General features: G+C 39.4%; 1 protein-coding gene across 15 annotated transcripts in view; it reads left to right on the top strand.

Annotated features, from left to right (window-relative positions):
* Window positions 1-16921, top strand: part of Epb41l2 (erythrocyte membrane protein band 4.1 like 2) — a 177607-nt gene extending 160686 nt beyond the window's left edge. For all 15 annotated transcript variants that reach the window (XM_059272621.1, XM_059272620.1, XM_059272628.1 and 12 more), the window contains 2 exons: window positions 3082-3190; window positions 16768-16921. In XM_059272621.1, coding sequence (XP_059128604.1) covers window positions 3082-3189 — 108 coding nt within the window. In that variant the 3' untranslated portion in view covers window position 3190; window positions 16768-16921. The remainder of the gene's footprint in view (window positions 1-3081; window positions 3191-16767) is intronic.
* Window positions 16922-17935: the final 1014 nt, after the last annotated feature.

The following is a 17935-nucleotide window of genomic DNA, read 5'->3' as shown; positions in this document are numbered from 1 at the left end:
ATGCTATTTTAATTGCATGTCTCATTGAGATTCATTTTGTTTGCTTGTTGATTTATTTTGTTTTCTTGTTGGTTTATTTTGTTTTTAGTTTCTGAGGGTTAGCGATAAAGGTTGCTCTAGATGCTAAGTTTGAACTCGAGCGTCAGGAGATGACTAGTGTGTTGCTGTGGAGGAACTGTCTCTGGAACTGACCCCTCCACTTTGCCATATAGAAGATGCTTCTACTGCTGCCCATTGGGGCAGTCTAGACTTCCCTGACTCAGATGGAGCATACCCGACTCTTGCTTTTCCCCTGACATTCTTGCTCAAGAAGTATTTCTTAAATTCCTACAGTGTCCTAGGCAGGAAGAAGTGAAAGTTGGAGTATTTTCCCAGCCATTGTTTCTTTAGCCCACTTCCCAAAAATGCAGGCCCTTCCATGCTTTATAATACTTTTCCAGCTGAGTATCTCTCAGGTTTCACCCTTTAACCTGTTTGCCTTTATGTAGCATTGCTCGTGAAAGGCAATTATAAGTAACACACATGGAACGTATGGTTACTAAAATAACACAATTCTAATTAAAAAGGATGATTCTGTATCCTTAACTGTTGATGTGAAGTACACCGTCTCTTTTATGCTTCAGCACTATTAAAGTGAGGTCTGATCTGCATATTTGCCATCAGAAGTTCATGATGGGTTCATTTTCTCCTTAAAGCTGTGCTGGGAGCATTGGAACTATGGAAAATTAGAGGAAATTGCCCCATTGACAAAAACTGATGCGGGTCATAGAGTGACTCCAATGCCATTCACAGTTTTTCTAGTTTCTTATGTTCAAAGGAATCTTAGTGATTGAAGTCCTTTATTTGAGTGAGACACAAAAAGAAATGCCTCACATTGATGTGTCTGAGAGGCACACTCTCATAGAAACCGGCTCAGCAGCTCATTTTTCTGTGTAGGTCATGATTTGCTGCTCTGTTCCAAGAAGGAAAAGACTACACTATAGATACTCTTCTGAGCATATTTCTTTCTGATAAAATAGTTCACAGCCGGGTATGGTGATATATGTGTGGTGTCTAAGTCAGTTCTCAGGAGACGAGAGTAGAGGAAGCCCGAGAAGTTCAAAACTAACCTGACTCTACTGAGACCCAGGTTCACATTTTTTTCCTCTCAGTTTGGCAGTATGATATTTTCTCATGGTCTTTATTATTGCCATAGTAATATCTTATTAACATTTTATTACATTTAATTTCTTAAGCTGATATAGAAGGAAAGGAATTGCAAACATAATTTAAGATTCAGGCTGGAGAGGTTGCTCAGTGGTTAAGAGCCACTGGCCCTTCTTCCAGAGGACCTGGGCTTGATTTTCAGCACCCACATGGTGGATCACAAACATTTGTAACTTTAGTTCCAGGAGATCTTATACTCTTTTCTGGCCTCTGTGGACACCAGCATATATGTGGTACACAGATATACATGCAGACAAAATACTCATACATACAAAAAATAAAATAAGGTATGTCTTGTGGTGATTATGACTTTCCTCTTCCTCTTTACTTTGTAGCAATAACTAGTTTTAATGAACAAAGCTTCAGAGTATATTCTATGTCTTCATTAGGGTGTCTGTTGCTGTAAAGAGACACCATGGCCATGACACCTCTTATAAGGGAAAATATTTAGTTGGGACTAGCTTACAGTTTCAGAGGTTCAGTACATTATCATCCTGGCAGGACATGGTGGCATGCAGGCAGACATGGTGCTAGAGAAGGAGCTAAGAGTTCTACATCTTGATCTGCAGGCAACAGGAAGTGAACTGAGTCACTCAGCATAGCTTGAGCATAGGAGAACTCAAAGCCCATCCCCACACTGACACACTTCCTCTAAAAAGGTCATACCTCCTAACAGTTCCACTCCGTTTGGGGCCATTTTCTTTCAAACCACCACACTATATGTTATGTTATAAATATATATAGCAGAGAGAAACTGTAATGTGATCCAGTAATTCATTCTTCCCCAGAGATAGACACCAGAGCAAAAGAAACACTGCACTGCTTTTTACTGTTTTCAGATATAGTTTCCTTATGTAATAAGGTGATCTGTATCTTAGAAGAGTTTTTTTTTTGTTTTATTTTTATTTATTTATTTTTCTTAGAATTCTTTCCTAGACTTTGTTCTTCTGTGCCTTTTGTTTTTCTTCCAAAACTTCTTTACAAATAAAATTGGCAATAATTAAGAAAGATATGTCTCCCTCTTAAAAGTAGGATCTTTCCATGTTGCAGTTTACTCTCTGATAAAGTAAAGGCTTTCTTATTTCTTGCTACCTCGTCCATGGAAGATACCGTGAAGCAGTGTAGTTCACGGTCTGGGTCCTCCCCATGCGATCCTAATGCTGGTAGCTTGAGTTTGAGGAAGAGCCATTAACCTTGGGTCTTGAGCTGCAAAGAGGGGCCTGCAGGAGCTCAGTCTGTCAGTGTTCTTTCTCTTAATGATCATTTTTATTGTTATTGCTGCTCTTTATTTCTGCCCCCTACAGGTTTATAGGTATTTGTTTTCCTATAATGTTTTAGTATAATATACTTAAATTCGGACAGTTACTCAGAGTCTTAGAAGACAAAGATGAGGAGGTCTGGTCCATGTCTTGGAGTTTCCAGCTGTTGTGTGGGAGCTACTATCATTTGATTGTGTAGATGAGGCACTATACTTGTTAGTTGATGTCATTACCTAAATTCATACAGCAAACCTCAAAATGATCTGTATTGCTGTAGCATTAGTCTAGGCTTCCAGGTAAGGATTATATAAAGCTCAGAGAAAATCCATGCTCCTAATACCACAGTGAGAATGAGCCTGGGTTTCAAAGCCAGTGTGTTTCTCCTACATGCATCACCCCTTGGAGATGCACAGGAAGGACAGGAAGCTGAGAAAATGGCCAGTGTTCTCTGAAATGATCAGTGAATCCAGTTTAGATGTTCTGTGACTGTAAGTGAAGACACAAGAACAATTTGGCTGGAGCCTATGTGTGGTTGATGGAGGTGCATGTATTCTACCCTCTTTAGGCAGAACCAAATACTCAGCCCATGATTGTTGTTGTTCTTCTGCCCCGGTAGGCGCTGGCTCAGGCGATTAGGGAAGCCAGAGAGCAGCACCCTGATATGTCGGTCACAAGGGTGGTGGTACACAAAGAAACGGAGTTGGAGGAGGAAGGAGAAGAATAAGGTAAGCGAGCCTGGTCATCCACAGCCTTCCCTGTGACTGTTCTGTGATCCTGTGCTGTGCAATTCTGTATATTGGGGTCTTTGCTTTCTTTAGTTTGGAAGATTTTCTTCAGGTTGTTGTTATCTCCAAGTGCACCTGCTCAAATGTGGATAATCAGACTCTGTGGTCTGGTGGTTATCTGGTGCAAATGACTGTGCATTACAGAGAGGCTGCTAGTCATTGGCGTTCCTTCTCTGTCAAGCGCGTTAGTGTAATCTGTAGTTAATGTCACGGTGACCATTGGAGGATGGTGCTGTACCTTTATATTAAAGAGAGATTTATCTTGTATGAGAGATAATGAGCCAAGTCGTTTAAAAATTGGGTATCAAACAGTGATCTATTAAAAAAAGAGCATAATGCTTATATTACCTAAGAGCTGAAAGTTTTAGTTGAACCAAGCAGGGAAAGTAATGATAAATGATGTTTAATATAACCAGCAGAAAAGGATTAATATTCTCAAAAAGTTAAGAACTCTAAAGTATTATTAAGAAAATTTAAACACTTCTAGAGAAAAATGGGCTGAAGGTTATACAGGTAAACCATGTAAAAACTAAGTGAACTATAAACAAAAATCTTTGGCCTTTACTATATTGTTTAAATCAGTAAAAATTAAAAGTCTATGGAACATTTTTCACTGATACGGCAAAAATTTAGGTTTTAACCGGTGTTGGAAGGTTATGAGAAGAAACCATATTCACATACTAATGTATGTTATTTCTTAGAAGACAGTTGGGCAAAAATCTGTCTCAAAGTATTTACATTATACTTGCCTATCTTTAAACTACCTTTAAGAACTTAGTAGGGCTCAGCAAGTAAACACTCTTGCTACTGGCTAGACAACTTCAATTCAGTCTCCGGGACTCACTTGCTGGGAGAAAAGACTCCTTCAAGTTGTCCTTTGACCTTGATGTGTGTGCTATGATAAAAACACCCTCACAGAAACACATATGTGTGCACACAAAATAAATAAATATACTAAAAATTAAAAGCAGTAAATTTGCTTAAATACTTTGGGATGTTTGCTGATATTCCTTTTCAGAGTCCTTTATATTGTGTCTTTTGAAAAACCAGTCGAATTTATCAGTGAGGGGCCTATATATAACTATAGTGTCACCAGTGTTAGTACCAGTAACTCATTAACATCAGACCACTTCACACTTGTGTACTAGTAGCAAGACATGAGACAATTTAAATGACCAATAGTATGGAATTAGTTATTACACTATTTTCATGCAATGACGAAAGAATTCTTGATGAAATGCATAATTATGACATTTATCTGTTAGGATTTTATAAAACAGGTCTTACCACATAGAGTACGTTGTAAGATTACTTTAAAAGTCTGTACCTTGACCAGTCAGAGGGCAGAGAACTCCTGGGAATGGTAATGCCATGGAGTATTTCTCTTCTGCCTCACACAGTAAAACCATTTGCTCGTCCATCTTCGGAAAGTGATTCCCCTTACTAGTTCACAGCCTCAGATTTGTATGCTGCTGATTTAGTCGACAAGAAATGATACATAACTGTGATTGTAATTTTAGTTTCTTCCATATCTTTTTGAATGGTTATGAGGCACTCATTTTTTTCTGTGAAAATGGGAATAGCCAGAAAACTCAAAACATTTTTATGAAATACTTGGTTGCTTTTTTTAAAAACCTGTTTTTTTCTTTCTTTCATTTATTGTTTTTTTTAAATTATTTATTTTTTTATGGGTCTGATTGTTTGCTTCTATGTTTGCATGTTGTATCACACACATCCCTAGTACCTTCAGAGGCCAGAAGGGGGCATTGGAGCCCTTGAAACTGGAGTTACTTGTAGTAGAATATTATTTTAAGGTGTGTTACTTTTGTTTATGTTGCATTTGTTTAACTCTGTGAAACTGTGTTCCTGTGCCTGTGTAAAACACCTGATAGTCTAATAAAGAACTGTCCAGTAGCAAAGCAGGAGAAAGGATAGGCAGGGATGGCAGACAGAGAGAATACACACACACACACACACACACACACACACACACACACACAAACACAAACACACAAAGATGGAGGAATGAGGAGATCTAACATCCAGAGAAGGAAGAGGACTCCAGGGACCAGCCACCCAGCTACACAGCAAGCCACAGAGTAAGAATTACAGAAGTAAGAGAATGGGAAAAGCCCAGAGGCAAAAGGTAGATGGGATAAGTTAAGGAAAGCTGGCTAGAAACTAAGCCAAGCTAAGGCCGGGCATTCATAAGTAATGATAAGTCTCCATGTGTGAATTTATTTGGGAGCTGAGTGGTGGGGCCCCCAAAAGAGTAAAAACAGCTAACAACAGTTACTGATGGTTGCAAGCTACTGTGTGTCCTGGGGCTTGAACACAGGTCCTCTGCCACAGCAGTGAGCACTTTTAGCCACTCGGCCATCATTCCAGCCCCCATTTATTGATTCTTAATACTAAGTCTTTATGGTGTTTTATGTTACAAATATTGTGAGGCTCATGGTGTTTCTTTCATTTCTAGTGTGATTGAATTTATAAGCTTTCCTTTGTGGTTTATGCCTCTTTGGTACTCTGGAGTATTAACCATACTTTCCTTCTGAATATGCCAATATTCCAATTCATATAGCAAGTGTTACGCTACCTTCCCTTGCTTTTTCTGTGTTCGGAAAAGCGGTGGGAGCATCTCAGCACTGTGTATCAGTAGCTGGTCCTTTCCCTCTAAGCTGTAGTGTCTCGGCTCAGCTGCTTATGTGAAGGGGTGTTCTCGGTGGTCTGTTTCCTTTGGTCCATGTGTGATCCCGCCTCACTGTCTTCATCGTGTATCTTCATACTGGGTCATGATAGCTGTAGGATGTGTGCCCCCACTTGGGTTCCTTTTGTTCCTTCTTGGTTCTTTCTTGCCATATAGATTACTAAGTCAGCTTGCTAATTCAGTTCTGTATTTTTATTTTTTTCCCTCTCCTTTTTTATTTTTCAATGTTGGAGAACAAACTAGGGACTTACAAACACTCAGCCAATGAGCTGTACCCCTAAACCTGTGGGGTTGTCGTTGGAATTATGTCTTCCTTATCAGGCCCATATGGAGAGAATCGCAGCTTTGTGATGTTGTCTTTGTGGTCATGAAATGTCTTTCAGTAAACTTACATAATTTTTAACCAGTTGTAGTCTTATAAATCTTATCTAAATACAGTTGATATTTCTATATTGACCTTGTATCTAACTACTTTATATCTTAGATACTCTCTTCAATGCAGAGTGTATAAATGAATTGTTTAAAATTTTAGAAAAACCATAATATCCAGTTGCTTAAATTAATAAACTTTGTTATTTGTAATGTTGGTCTATCTTTGAGATGTATTTTGTTGATAATTTTATATGTGGAAAACTAAGAACACTCATACCTTGGACTCAAAAGACTATTAGGTTTTAATATCGCCAGATAGAAAACTAGATGATATTGGACAGATCAGTGGGATGGTACAATTTATCTTTATTAATTCATAGGATTACCTTAAGCATATAGTAAGATGTTATGGAAAATAGTGTACAAAGGTGTCTTAGTTAGTGTTTCTGTTGCTGTGATGAAACACCATGACCAAAAAGCAAGTTGCACAGGAAAGGTTTATTTGGCTTAACGCTTCCACATCGCAGTTCATCATCCAAGGAAGTCAGGACAGGAACTCAAGCAGAGTAAGGACCTGGAGGCAGGAGCTGATGCAGAGGCCATGGAGGATGCTGCTTATTGGCTTGCTCCTCATGGCTTGCTCAGCCTGCTTTCTTAGAAAACCCAGGGCCTCCAGCCCAGGGATGGTAACACAACACCCACAGTGGGCTGGCCCCTCTCACATCAATCACTAATTATGAAAATGCCTTACAGCGAGATCTTAGAGAAGCATTTTCTCAGTTGAGGCTCCTGCCTCTCTGATGATTCTACCTTGTGTCAAATTGACATAAAACTAGCCAGTATAAAAGATAAGGTAGGAAAACTGTGTTACTGTTCCTCTGAATATTTTATATATATATATATATATATATATATATATATATATATATATATATATTCATATATATATGAAAAGCGAGGCTGGACAAGTGAGTCAGTTAAGGTTAAGAAAGCTGGCTCTCTTTACAAAGGACCTGTGTTTGGTTTCCCAGACCCACATTAGGTAGCTGCCTATCTTTCTAGCAACAGGAAATCTAGTGCAAGGTTGGCTCTTCTGGTCTTTGTGAGCATCCAGATAGATGTCTTTGTTTTTTTAATTGAAAATCGATTTTTTTCAAATAATATGTTCTGATTATAGTTTCCTGTCCCCCAATTCCTCCCCGATCTTCTCTACCTCACCACCCACCCAAATCTGTACCTTTCTCTCTCTCTCTCTCTCTCTCTCTCTCTCTCTCTCTCTCTCTCTCTCTCTCTCTCTCATTAGAAAACAAACAGGCATTTAAAAAGTAGGATATAAACAAACCTGAATAGGACAAAAAAAAAGCAAAAGGAACACATACAGATGCAGAGACACACATTTCCATGTATAGAAGATCCATAGAAACAAAACAGGACCTCCAAAAATAGCGTTGAGTTTCTCTTGTGTTGGTCATCTACTGCTAGGATTAGGATATGCCCTTCAGTGTGCTTTGTATGCCCACTGGAGAAAATGAATTTTTCCTTTGCAAGCTGTTGTCAGTTGGAGGTTGCTTCTGGGTTAGGGATGGGATCCACTTCCCCTCTTAGCACTGGGACCCCATCTGGCTTAGATCTGTGTAGACCCTGTGCATGCAGCCACAGTCTATGTGAGTTCATATGTTTGTCTGTCATGGAACTATTCTATTCCCCTCCCAACCCTTAGTCTATAACCAACTTATGAATTGTAGCCTGCTTATCAACAATTTAACAGCTAGTGTCCACATATAAGTGCATAGAATACCATGTTTGTGGTTATAGTCTTCTTTTGATCACTTCTTATAGTCACTCAGGTTGGTTTTCTTGTTGTTGCTGTTTTGTTTTTGTTTTCTAGTTCGTGATTTCATTTCTCTCTTTAACAGCTGAATAATCCTCTATTGTGTAAATGTATCACATTTCTTTTACCCATTCATCTGTCGACAGACATCTAGTCTGTTTACAATTTCTGGCTGTTATTAATAAAATATCTATGAACATGGTTGAACAAGTATCTCTATAGTAGGATGTGGAGTCCTTTGGCTGTTTGTTGAGGTAGCTCTTTTCCTGTCTTCCTGAGGAACCACCACACTGATTTCCATAGTGGCTATACAGATTTGCATTCCTGCTAGCAACAGATGAGTGTTCCCAATTCTCCGAATCCTCACCAGCATGAGCTGTCATTTGTTTCATTGGTCTTGACCATTCTGATTGGTGCAAGATGAAATCTCACAGTAGTTTTGATTTGCGTATTCCTGGTGACTAAAGATGTTGAACATTTAAGTGCTTCTCAGCCCTTTGAGTTTCCTCTTTTGAGAATTCTCTTTTAGATCTGTACCCCATTTTTAAATTAAGGTATTTGTTTTCTTCCTTTTTTCTATTCTTCATACAAGACAGGGTTTAACTGTGTGGCCCTGGCTGGCCTGGAACTCATTCTGTAGATCCGCCTGCCTCTGTCTCCAAAGTGGTGAGATTAAAGCCATGCATCACCATGCTGCTTAGTTGCTTTCTTGGTGTCCATTTCTTTGAGTTCTTCATAGATATTAGCCCTGTATCAGATGTGTACTTGGTAAAAATCTCCCATTCTGTAGCCTACTGCGGTATCCATGCAGAAGCTTTTCAGATTCATGAGATCCCATTTATTAATTGTTGTTCTTAGTGCCTGTGCCGTTAGTGTTCTGTTCAGAAAGTTTTCCTGTGTCAACAAGTTCAAGACTATTCCCCACTTTTTCTTCTGACAGATCCAGTGTATCTGGCCTTATGTTGAGGTCTTTAATTCACTGTGTGTTAGTACTATTTATCAGTAGTGTATGTGATTGATGGGTTAGTTGGCTGGCTGATGGAAAGAGTGCTAGATTAGATGATGTATCCTCTAACGGGGAAGCCATAGTGGCTCAGGCATTTCTTAGTACAGAAACTATAGTGGACATCTCTGTATTGAAGAGTAGGATTGAATTTAATTCAGAAGCAAAATCAGGAAGAAGTACCACACAGAAAAATCTGTAAAAAATATAACATTATTAGATAATACTTACTGAGGACTTATAAATGTTTGGCTTTGTATTGAGACCTCTATTATTGGTTCCTAGAGTCAACTGTGACTTGTGAGAACATTGAGGCTGGAGAAGTTACATTCTTTTGTGTAGTCCAAGCCAGTTAGTTTGTGACTTGCTAACCTAGAAGGACCATTTGCCGGTTGGATAACACACCCCACAGGGCTTTGCCAAAGGATCCATCACAGGAATCTTTTAAATAAATTCCCACATGACATACTTGGATCCCTTCTAGAAAAATTTGTTTTGGACAAAAGTCTCTTGAGTTTTTAGCTTTGTTATAAAGCCAAGTGAACAAATAATGTCAATGCTTTATATAAGAAGAATCATGTTTACATAATCTAGTTTTTTAAGGTAAAAGAAAGTATTATATCTGCTTTTCCTACATGAAGGGAAATAAATAGGTGGAGAAAAAAACTGAATTTAAGTGTGAGTGAAAGGTAGAATTATCTTCATATTTCATGCAGCCATTGGCTGGTAATGTGTGCATTTGCAGCTGGAACTGGTTATTTGGTGTGTTAGGCTGTCTAGAGATTGCTGCATAGTAATTCTTGACATTGAATGACTTGGGAGTGTTGGGCATATGGAGTCTAACCGTAAAAATAACTGTTGGCCTTAAAGAACGAAGTGATGGGGCTGATGAGATTACTGGCAACTACTCTTTTCTCAGAGGCAAGGGATTGTGGCTGGCAAAATGAGGTTGGACCAGAAAGGGTCACAGAGATGCAGATGCCCTTCTGTGTCCCCCTAGGGAGGGGAGATAGCTGCAGCTCTGTGAAAGGTAATCAGATGCCTTGAGGACAAAAAATACTGGGAGGAGCATCTTAAAATAGACTGGTCCACAAACAGACGTTTAGGTGGTTTATGATCCTAGCAGACTTTGAACTGAGTTGTGTTAGCGTGCCTTCCCCTGGATGAAGCACTGTAAAGAACATAGCTCATGAGGAAGAACATAGGACCTCTTGACATGATTGCTCTCTTATGCATTGACAGGTTCCAGCAAACGAGGAAAAGCAAGCATTTATTGTTTTTTCCTGTGGGGAGATACCCCACCTCCCCATTCAGGAAACGGCAGTAGCTTAGGGAGAGCACTTTCTGTACAAGATGTCTTCAAACTTACCTGAAGGATCATTGGGCCCACAGTTCTGTTCATCTCTCAGCCCAAGCATGTGTCCATGACGTGAGTCTTTGCTTTGAGGGTGTGCTGGCGAAGAGGAAATGAGTTTCTAGATGTAGTGATGTACCATGGTAACCTTGCCAGTGGTGAGGCTGAGGCATGAGGACTGTGAATCAGAGCCAGCCCTGACCTATCTCAGAAGAAAAGAGGGGGAAGTGGGAGGATAAGCCAGACCTCCTAATGGAGTCCACTGGTGGTGCAGCATTGCCAAAATGTCACCATTTCCCAGCACCGTAGCTATACCATTGGTGCCCCGAAAGAGCAAAGCTGCCGTAGTGTGACTGATGACTGTGAAAGTAGTGGGGACTGTGTGGCCTCCAGAAGGAGTCTTGGCAACCCTCAATCTGTAGACCACATTCCGTCTGCATTCTGTTGGTAATACAGACACTTGAACAATTCCTGAGCTAGCCTAGTGGAAATTCAGTGTATTTGCATTTGGGGTTTAGGATTCTAATAATGTAAACAATAGAAACTGCTTGAAATTGAAAATTAAACATACAAATTAAAAACAAGAATAAAAAGTTCATCTTTAGAAATGACTATCACGCCTGACTACACAGAACTCATTTGTAATTTCAGAAATAATTGTATTGCGTCTTACATACATATTTATATTTGTTTTCTACATCTCTAATTCTATTACTGCTCTATGGTAATTGAATTTTCTTTAATTTGAAGACTTTTGCATTATTTTTTGCATTTTGTTCATTAGTTTGTTAAAAAAAATTGTTTTTGTTTTTATTCAGACTTCTCCCTGGATAAGGGCTTTCCCATTTAAAGGCAGTGTTAAATGCTTTTAAAAACCAATTTACTGATTCACTTTTTAGAGCTCAGCAGTCTCAAGATTGAGACATATGTGAACCTCAAAACTGAGGTTGGGCCTTTTAAGTGAGATTGTAATGCTTCTGTCATGGACCTCAGTGTCTTTCCACTGCTGCACAAGGTGCTCTGGGCAAAGTAAAGTGGACCCCTCCAAACCTGTGAGAGCTTCAGCCAAGCATGCGAACAGCATGTGCTCTTAAAGAGTTTAAACATGGAGTTAGACCTATATTGAGGTGTGTAGCCACACTGACCATTTTCACAAGCTCAGGAATGACTGTAGTAATTAGAAATGTTTACTCACATTGCATAATCCAGGATGGTTTCTATTTGCTTGACCACAATCCTAATCCATAAACTATAATTCATAAACTTAATAGCATTGACCTTATAACAAACTCTGTGATGTTGTGAAAGTGAAGATATCACTACTGTCAATTTGTACTAACACTATAAAAAACTGTGTCCAGACCTGTAAAAATGTGGAATAGAATTCTGTCCTACCATAAAAAGGTCAGACACAGTGGTGCACACATATAATTGTAGCACTTGGGAGGTAGAGGCAGAGAAGATCTCTGTGAGTTCAAGGCCGGCCTGGTCTATAGAAAGTTCTAGGCCAGCCGGGGCTACACAGTGAGACCCTGTCTCAGCAAAAGAACAAAGAAAGAGGGCTGTGCACTGGAGATATGGCTCAGAGGCAGGACGCTTACCTGGCATGCCAGGTCCTTGTCCACGCAAGCACAGGCAGGGCAAGGGAGAGGTTCTTGAAACACTTGGGCTCTTACCAAAAGGTGCGATGCCTCGTTGTTGGTTGGGTTAAGTGTCAACCATTTAGACCCAGAATAAAAACTTGTCCCATATTAAGTTTATTTCTTAGAGGTACAAAAAGAAGAAAGAAAAAGGAAAACTTCTAATGTGTATATGCCAGCGACATTAGTGGGTCCATCCTTGTCTCTGTTCTTCCTTAGTTCATAACCTAAATGCTTAGGGAATGCATGCTGTGTTTACATGCAGGAAGAGCCAAGATACATGGATGTATAAAGAACTATACAAAGGAAGTTACTGCTCATCCATCTAAAACAGTAAGGAGTCCAGTTAACTAATAGTTAACTTACACATGTAAAAATGTAATGAATGCAGTTGACATTAAAAATGGAGATTTCTTAGATTCTAAAAGCTGCTTGGGATTCTAGAAGCATGTCAAGGTTGTCATTTGTGATTTTACCAGAAAAATTAGGCTATTATGCCTTTTTTGTGATTTCCTGTGACTGAATGGGAGTAAGAGACATTTTAATGTGTGTCTTCATGTTAAGTCCAGTAGGTCTTGAAGATTTTTCTTCAGTATCTGTTGTCTTCAGTTTCCTACACATTCCTAGTTTTCCTGTAATGTCATTGAAACAAATAATTTTTGCCCTCTTTTCCAATTTTATGACATTTTTGATGAAAACAAATTTAAAGAAATGACACCAAACCTAAATAGAGAAAATGTCATAAATGATTCAAACTGTCATTTTTACTGTAGTTTTCAGAGATAGCTAACCTTGATCTTGTTTTTTTCTCTCAAATTTTAATCATGTATCTAACCTACTATAGCTAAAGCATTATTTCAGTGGGTGAAGGGGTTTGTTTTCTAATGTAAACTAGACAGATGGGGGTAGCTGTGTTTAACAAATGATACACATTTACCAAGCAGAGCAGAGATACTAGATGTCAAAGTACAAGAACTAGGTAGGAATACCAAAGGTCACAGATAACCCTCCAGAGCAGTTTGGTTGGTAATCTGTGTTTTCCCTCACCATCCCCTACGTTTCTCTTTGGGATTGCTAGCCTGAATGACTTTGCTTCCATTGATTTCCCCTGCCTAGACTCAGGCGGAAGTACTACTGAGTAATGGAATAGCCTAAGACAGCGGGTGTGTGTGTGTGTGTGTGTGTGTGTGTGTGTGTGTGTGTGTGTGTGTGTGACGACGACAATGGATTTGATTGGTCATCCTGCCCCAAATAATCAAATGTTTTAATATTATCTGTGCTCTTTCTAAATAATGGGGAATATTTTTTCCCCTATCAAAATTTATCTCACCAGTACCATGTTCATTCTGATTTATTTTGGGACTGGTATCTTCTGGAAGGAACATTAATGTCCACTGTCCTCTCTAATTAATGCATTTGTCAGAATTTTTGCCAAGTTGAAATACAGAATGAAACGGATGCATCTAAAAAATGTTTTGCTAGCTCAGGAATGGTTAATCATTTTTAGTCCTTTGTGCTGTCTGTCTGCCTTTGACTATGGGCTTGTGAGCTTCCCCAAGACTCTGTATTTTCTTTTTTTCTGATACATTCAATATCCTTGTACCTGTTAGTCTTGCTTGGATCCCTTTGTGCTGACACACAGATCCATCTTATAGTCCTAGTGGCTCACACAGGCTCTATGCCTACCCCCTCCTCCTTTTAGGTCCCAGACTTTGTATTATGTATGAACATTCTTTCTTTTTAGTTGCTTTTAGTTTTTGTTTTATTTTGTGACAAGGTGTGACTATTGTAACTTTGGCTGACCTGGAATTCACTATATAGACCAGGTTAGCCTCAGAATCACAGAGTTCCACCTGCCTCTGCCTCTTAGGCAGTCATTCATCCTTAATCACCACAGTCAACTATTTTTGCTTACCCTTCTGTGGCAACAACTCAAGTCCAAGTCTTCCCCTTTCATAGTAACATCTGGTCTTCAGCTGTGGGGCCCCTGACCGGAGCTCTGGCCTCTGCTGCCCTTCACCTTCAGCATGCTCATCACATTGAACACGCAGCAGTGCTTTATACTCTGAGTCCAGCTATGCCGGGTTTATACTCTGCATAGCTGACTGCCCCTAACTCAGGACTCCCTCCTTTTCCCTGGCTCTGTACTCTCCTCTGGATCATTGCAGGTGATCTTTTGTCAAACAACCCCCCATTCCCGTTGTATTTACTAAACGTCATACTTCTCATTCTAGTGTTGTAGAGCAGACCTGATAGTCTTACCCCGTCACTTAGGTCCCCACGCTTACCTTTCCTGGTGTGTGTTGCTTCAGCATGCTGTTCCATACACTTCTGTCTCCTCTTTTACATAAATCCCTAAGTCTGTCTTAGTATCCTAATGCTCTACACCTTCTGTGCCTCTCACTTGTGTAGCTGGAGAGCTTCTCTCCAGGTCCCACCAAGCCCCCGCAGTGCCACAACCCACGTATAAAATAATCACTCAGATGCTTATGTTACTTATAATTGTATGGCTGTGGCAGGCTTCTTGTTATCTACTTCTTTTATCTTAAATTAACCCATTTCTATTAATCTATAAGTTGCCACATGGCTCGTGGCTTACCGGTACCTTACATCTCGCTTGTCATGGCGGCAGCTGGCAGTGTCTCTCTGCCTCAGCCTTCTTGTTCCCAGAATTCTCTTCTCTGCTTGTCCCACCTATACTTCCTGCCTGGCCACTGGCCAATCAGCATTTTATTTTTACAGAGCGATATCCACACTTCCCCTTTTCTTTTTTTTTTTTTCAAAAAGGAAGATTTTAACTTTCACATAGTAAATTTACATATAACAAAACAATTATCAAGCAAGAATTACAGTTACAATATCTAGTCTATTTATATTTGGCAAAATTAGAGAAGATATCCTATCTACCCTATATTTGTGAGTCTAAGGTTTCATATCTAACTTATCTTTTATCATAACTAAGGGAAATTATAACTATCTAGTCTTCAACTACATCAAAGACCTCAGAAGGATATAATATTACCTGAAAAATGGGAGAAGGACACAAGCAACTTTCAGGAGTCTTGCCAGTGTAGACAGAGACAGCTGGCAAGTCTGTCACCTAATGTTCCTTTGTAAAGTTGGGGCATCTGTCTTCAGCCTACAGGCCTAGAGTCTCTTAGTCACTTCTGTCTGCAAAGCAGGAACCTGAAGAACCATTTTGTCAAGCAAAGTTCAGTGGTCACCTTTCTATGGGTCTTGCATGTCCAGTCGATCAAGCAGTCCAGGCAAGAACAGTTTCTTGCCCAAATGGCAATTTTTGCCAAGGTGAAGATAAACTCCATATGGAGTGTCTTCAGTGCCCATCCTCCTCTCTGAAGTAAATCGGTGCTGCCAGGAGCAGACATGTCTCACTGTCCAGAAAGTCTAAATTTTTAAAATATTTTAAATGCCATATTCTGTAGGTCTTTGAAGTATTTGAAGATTACCTATCTATCTGAAATATATCTATGTATACCTAGAAGACTTAACTAACATGGCTATGAGTATGATTATCATAGATGACTAATTATTAATCTATTTTTTAATTATCCATTACAATTTTAAATGAGCTGTACAAACATAACACCTTAAACAAGAGTAGAAATATACACACAGTATAACAAATTAACTTTAAGTTAGTATCAATAAACTAAAATGTATACTAATGTAAAACATTTTAAACAAATTGTTGCTCTTTAAAATAGGTTCAGCAATTTACCCTTTTATCCCATCATATCTATATCACGCTTGTTCTCAGCATCTGAGGTAATCTTCTTGTTCATCTTAATGCAATAAAAATGGACTGACTTTCCCCAAGTCCAGCTTAAAACCTGCATTGGTTAACTTTTATTTTTACAGCAGTCTCCTTCATCTGAAGTGGATCTCTGTTTCTCTACTCCCGTTAGATACCTGAAACCAAATAGTACTGAGTCCTCCATGTACTGGCCCCTTTACCTTTTCAGTTAAGGGAACCCTTCATGACTTCCTTTTAGCATATCTGAATTGCAGATACTGCTCAGGCACTTTGGGGCCATTAATAAGGAAACCAGGGGCTACTTGGATGCAGCCACTGTGAGGCCATGATATTTGACCTAATAACCAGTACAGCTGCTGAGTGATGAATGGCTAAGTAGCATGGCCATATTGACTCATAAACTGGGCGGGTCTGGGTGAGAGAGTGTTGTGCTACTCCGAGCAACCCTGAGTTTCAGACTTCATTTTTGAATTGCCCAGGTAATGTCTTCGGACACAGTTGACTACAGGTCCTGCAACTGCAGAAGGAAATCTAGATAACGGACTTTGGGGGTGGGGGGCGGGGGGTGTGGAACACTGTGCGTGTCGTATCTTCTGTGGTAATTAAATCATGTGGTATGGTCTTGGATGCCAGCTCTTCTGTACCTGTCAGTTTTCCAGAATTCGTCAAGTTTCTAGGTTTGGAGTAAGCTCTCATCTTTGTTTTCGGTAATTGTATTATATTTCTTGTTGACTTAGGCAGGTAACGATTAATTACTTGACTGAAAAGTTTGATAACTTGCTTTTTAAGCCTGTTTTTGGAATATTTAAGCACTGTGTCTTTTTTTCTTTCCTAGAAAGTCATTTTTTAAGCAACATTCAACTTCATGAATCGGAAGAACTTTGATCATTCCAAGTGTTAATGCCACACCACTACTCCAGCAAATTTGTGCTACACCTGGTAACAATGACCAGAAGCCTGCAGAATTAAAATGCCAACACCAAACCTTACCTTAACAGATCTGGTCCATACTATTCCCATGCATTTCTAATACGTTCTTTGTTTTATAACCACTTCTAAATACTCTTGCTTCCTCTTTTCTTTCTTTCTTTTCCTCTGTCTTTTTTTTTTTAATTCTTTGTTTTTTGTTAAGCGTTTTATATTTGTTTCCTTTTCCTACTGCTTTTTATGACTCATTTGCTCAAATGACAGTGAACAAAGCCAGCCCAGGCTGGTAAGGTGCTGTTCACTTGAACAGGTGCTGTTATGTGGAAAGGAAACTCTGTGACTAATTTAGATAGTAATTTTCATTCTTCAGGATTGTTTCCATTGAATTCTTACAGTCCATATTTACAGTTTTCAGATTGCAGTAAATATACTGCATGAGAACATATTAATACCAATTAAAAGCATTTCTTACATCTTGAAAATTTTCTAATATTTGGGAATTTCACTGCGGATGATTTTTATACTGAGCCCTTTGACTTTCCAGTCCTGTGACTTTGTATTTTAGTGGAGTCAGAGACTCTGGACTGGAGAATTCCGAAGCTCACTGACCAAGCACTGTGTTCAGAGACCGCCACCCACAGTGCAGTACTTCTCAGACATAGACTTTGCCACAGCATTCCAGAACAGGAGGAGAACCACAGAAGGTGCCCTTCCCTCTTCCTACTAAAAGAAATCAGGCAGCTTAAAGCCTTAGTGCTTTCTTTCTTAACCTTTCCAGTTTCGATACTTCCCATTATCTGAACACTTGAGTAGAGCACTTGCTTTGTATTAAACTTCTTTGTCTACGTGTAAAACTGACCCTTTGTTACTGAGCAGGTATATCTCTTTAAGATAGTTTGATGACTCGCAGGGTTGAGGAAGCTGCGGAGACGAGGGTAGGGGACAGTGGTGGGGTTGTGTTGGTTATATGAAAGCTATACCATTTAAAGCTGACACCAGAGACCTGAGGGGGACTTATTAACTGTCTTGAACATGTTTTTCATTTGCTTTTGACTCTGTATAGTTATGATGCAAGA

Source organism: Peromyscus eremicus, chromosome 8b (genome assembly GCF_949786415.1).
Source record: "Peromyscus eremicus chromosome 8b, PerEre_H2_v1, whole genome shotgun sequence".
Classification (NCBI taxonomy): domain Eukaryota; kingdom Metazoa; phylum Chordata; class Mammalia; order Rodentia; family Cricetidae; genus Peromyscus; species Peromyscus eremicus.
The sequence above is the reverse complement of the archived record's forward strand: the minus strand, read 5'-3'. Positions and strand labels throughout refer to the sequence as shown.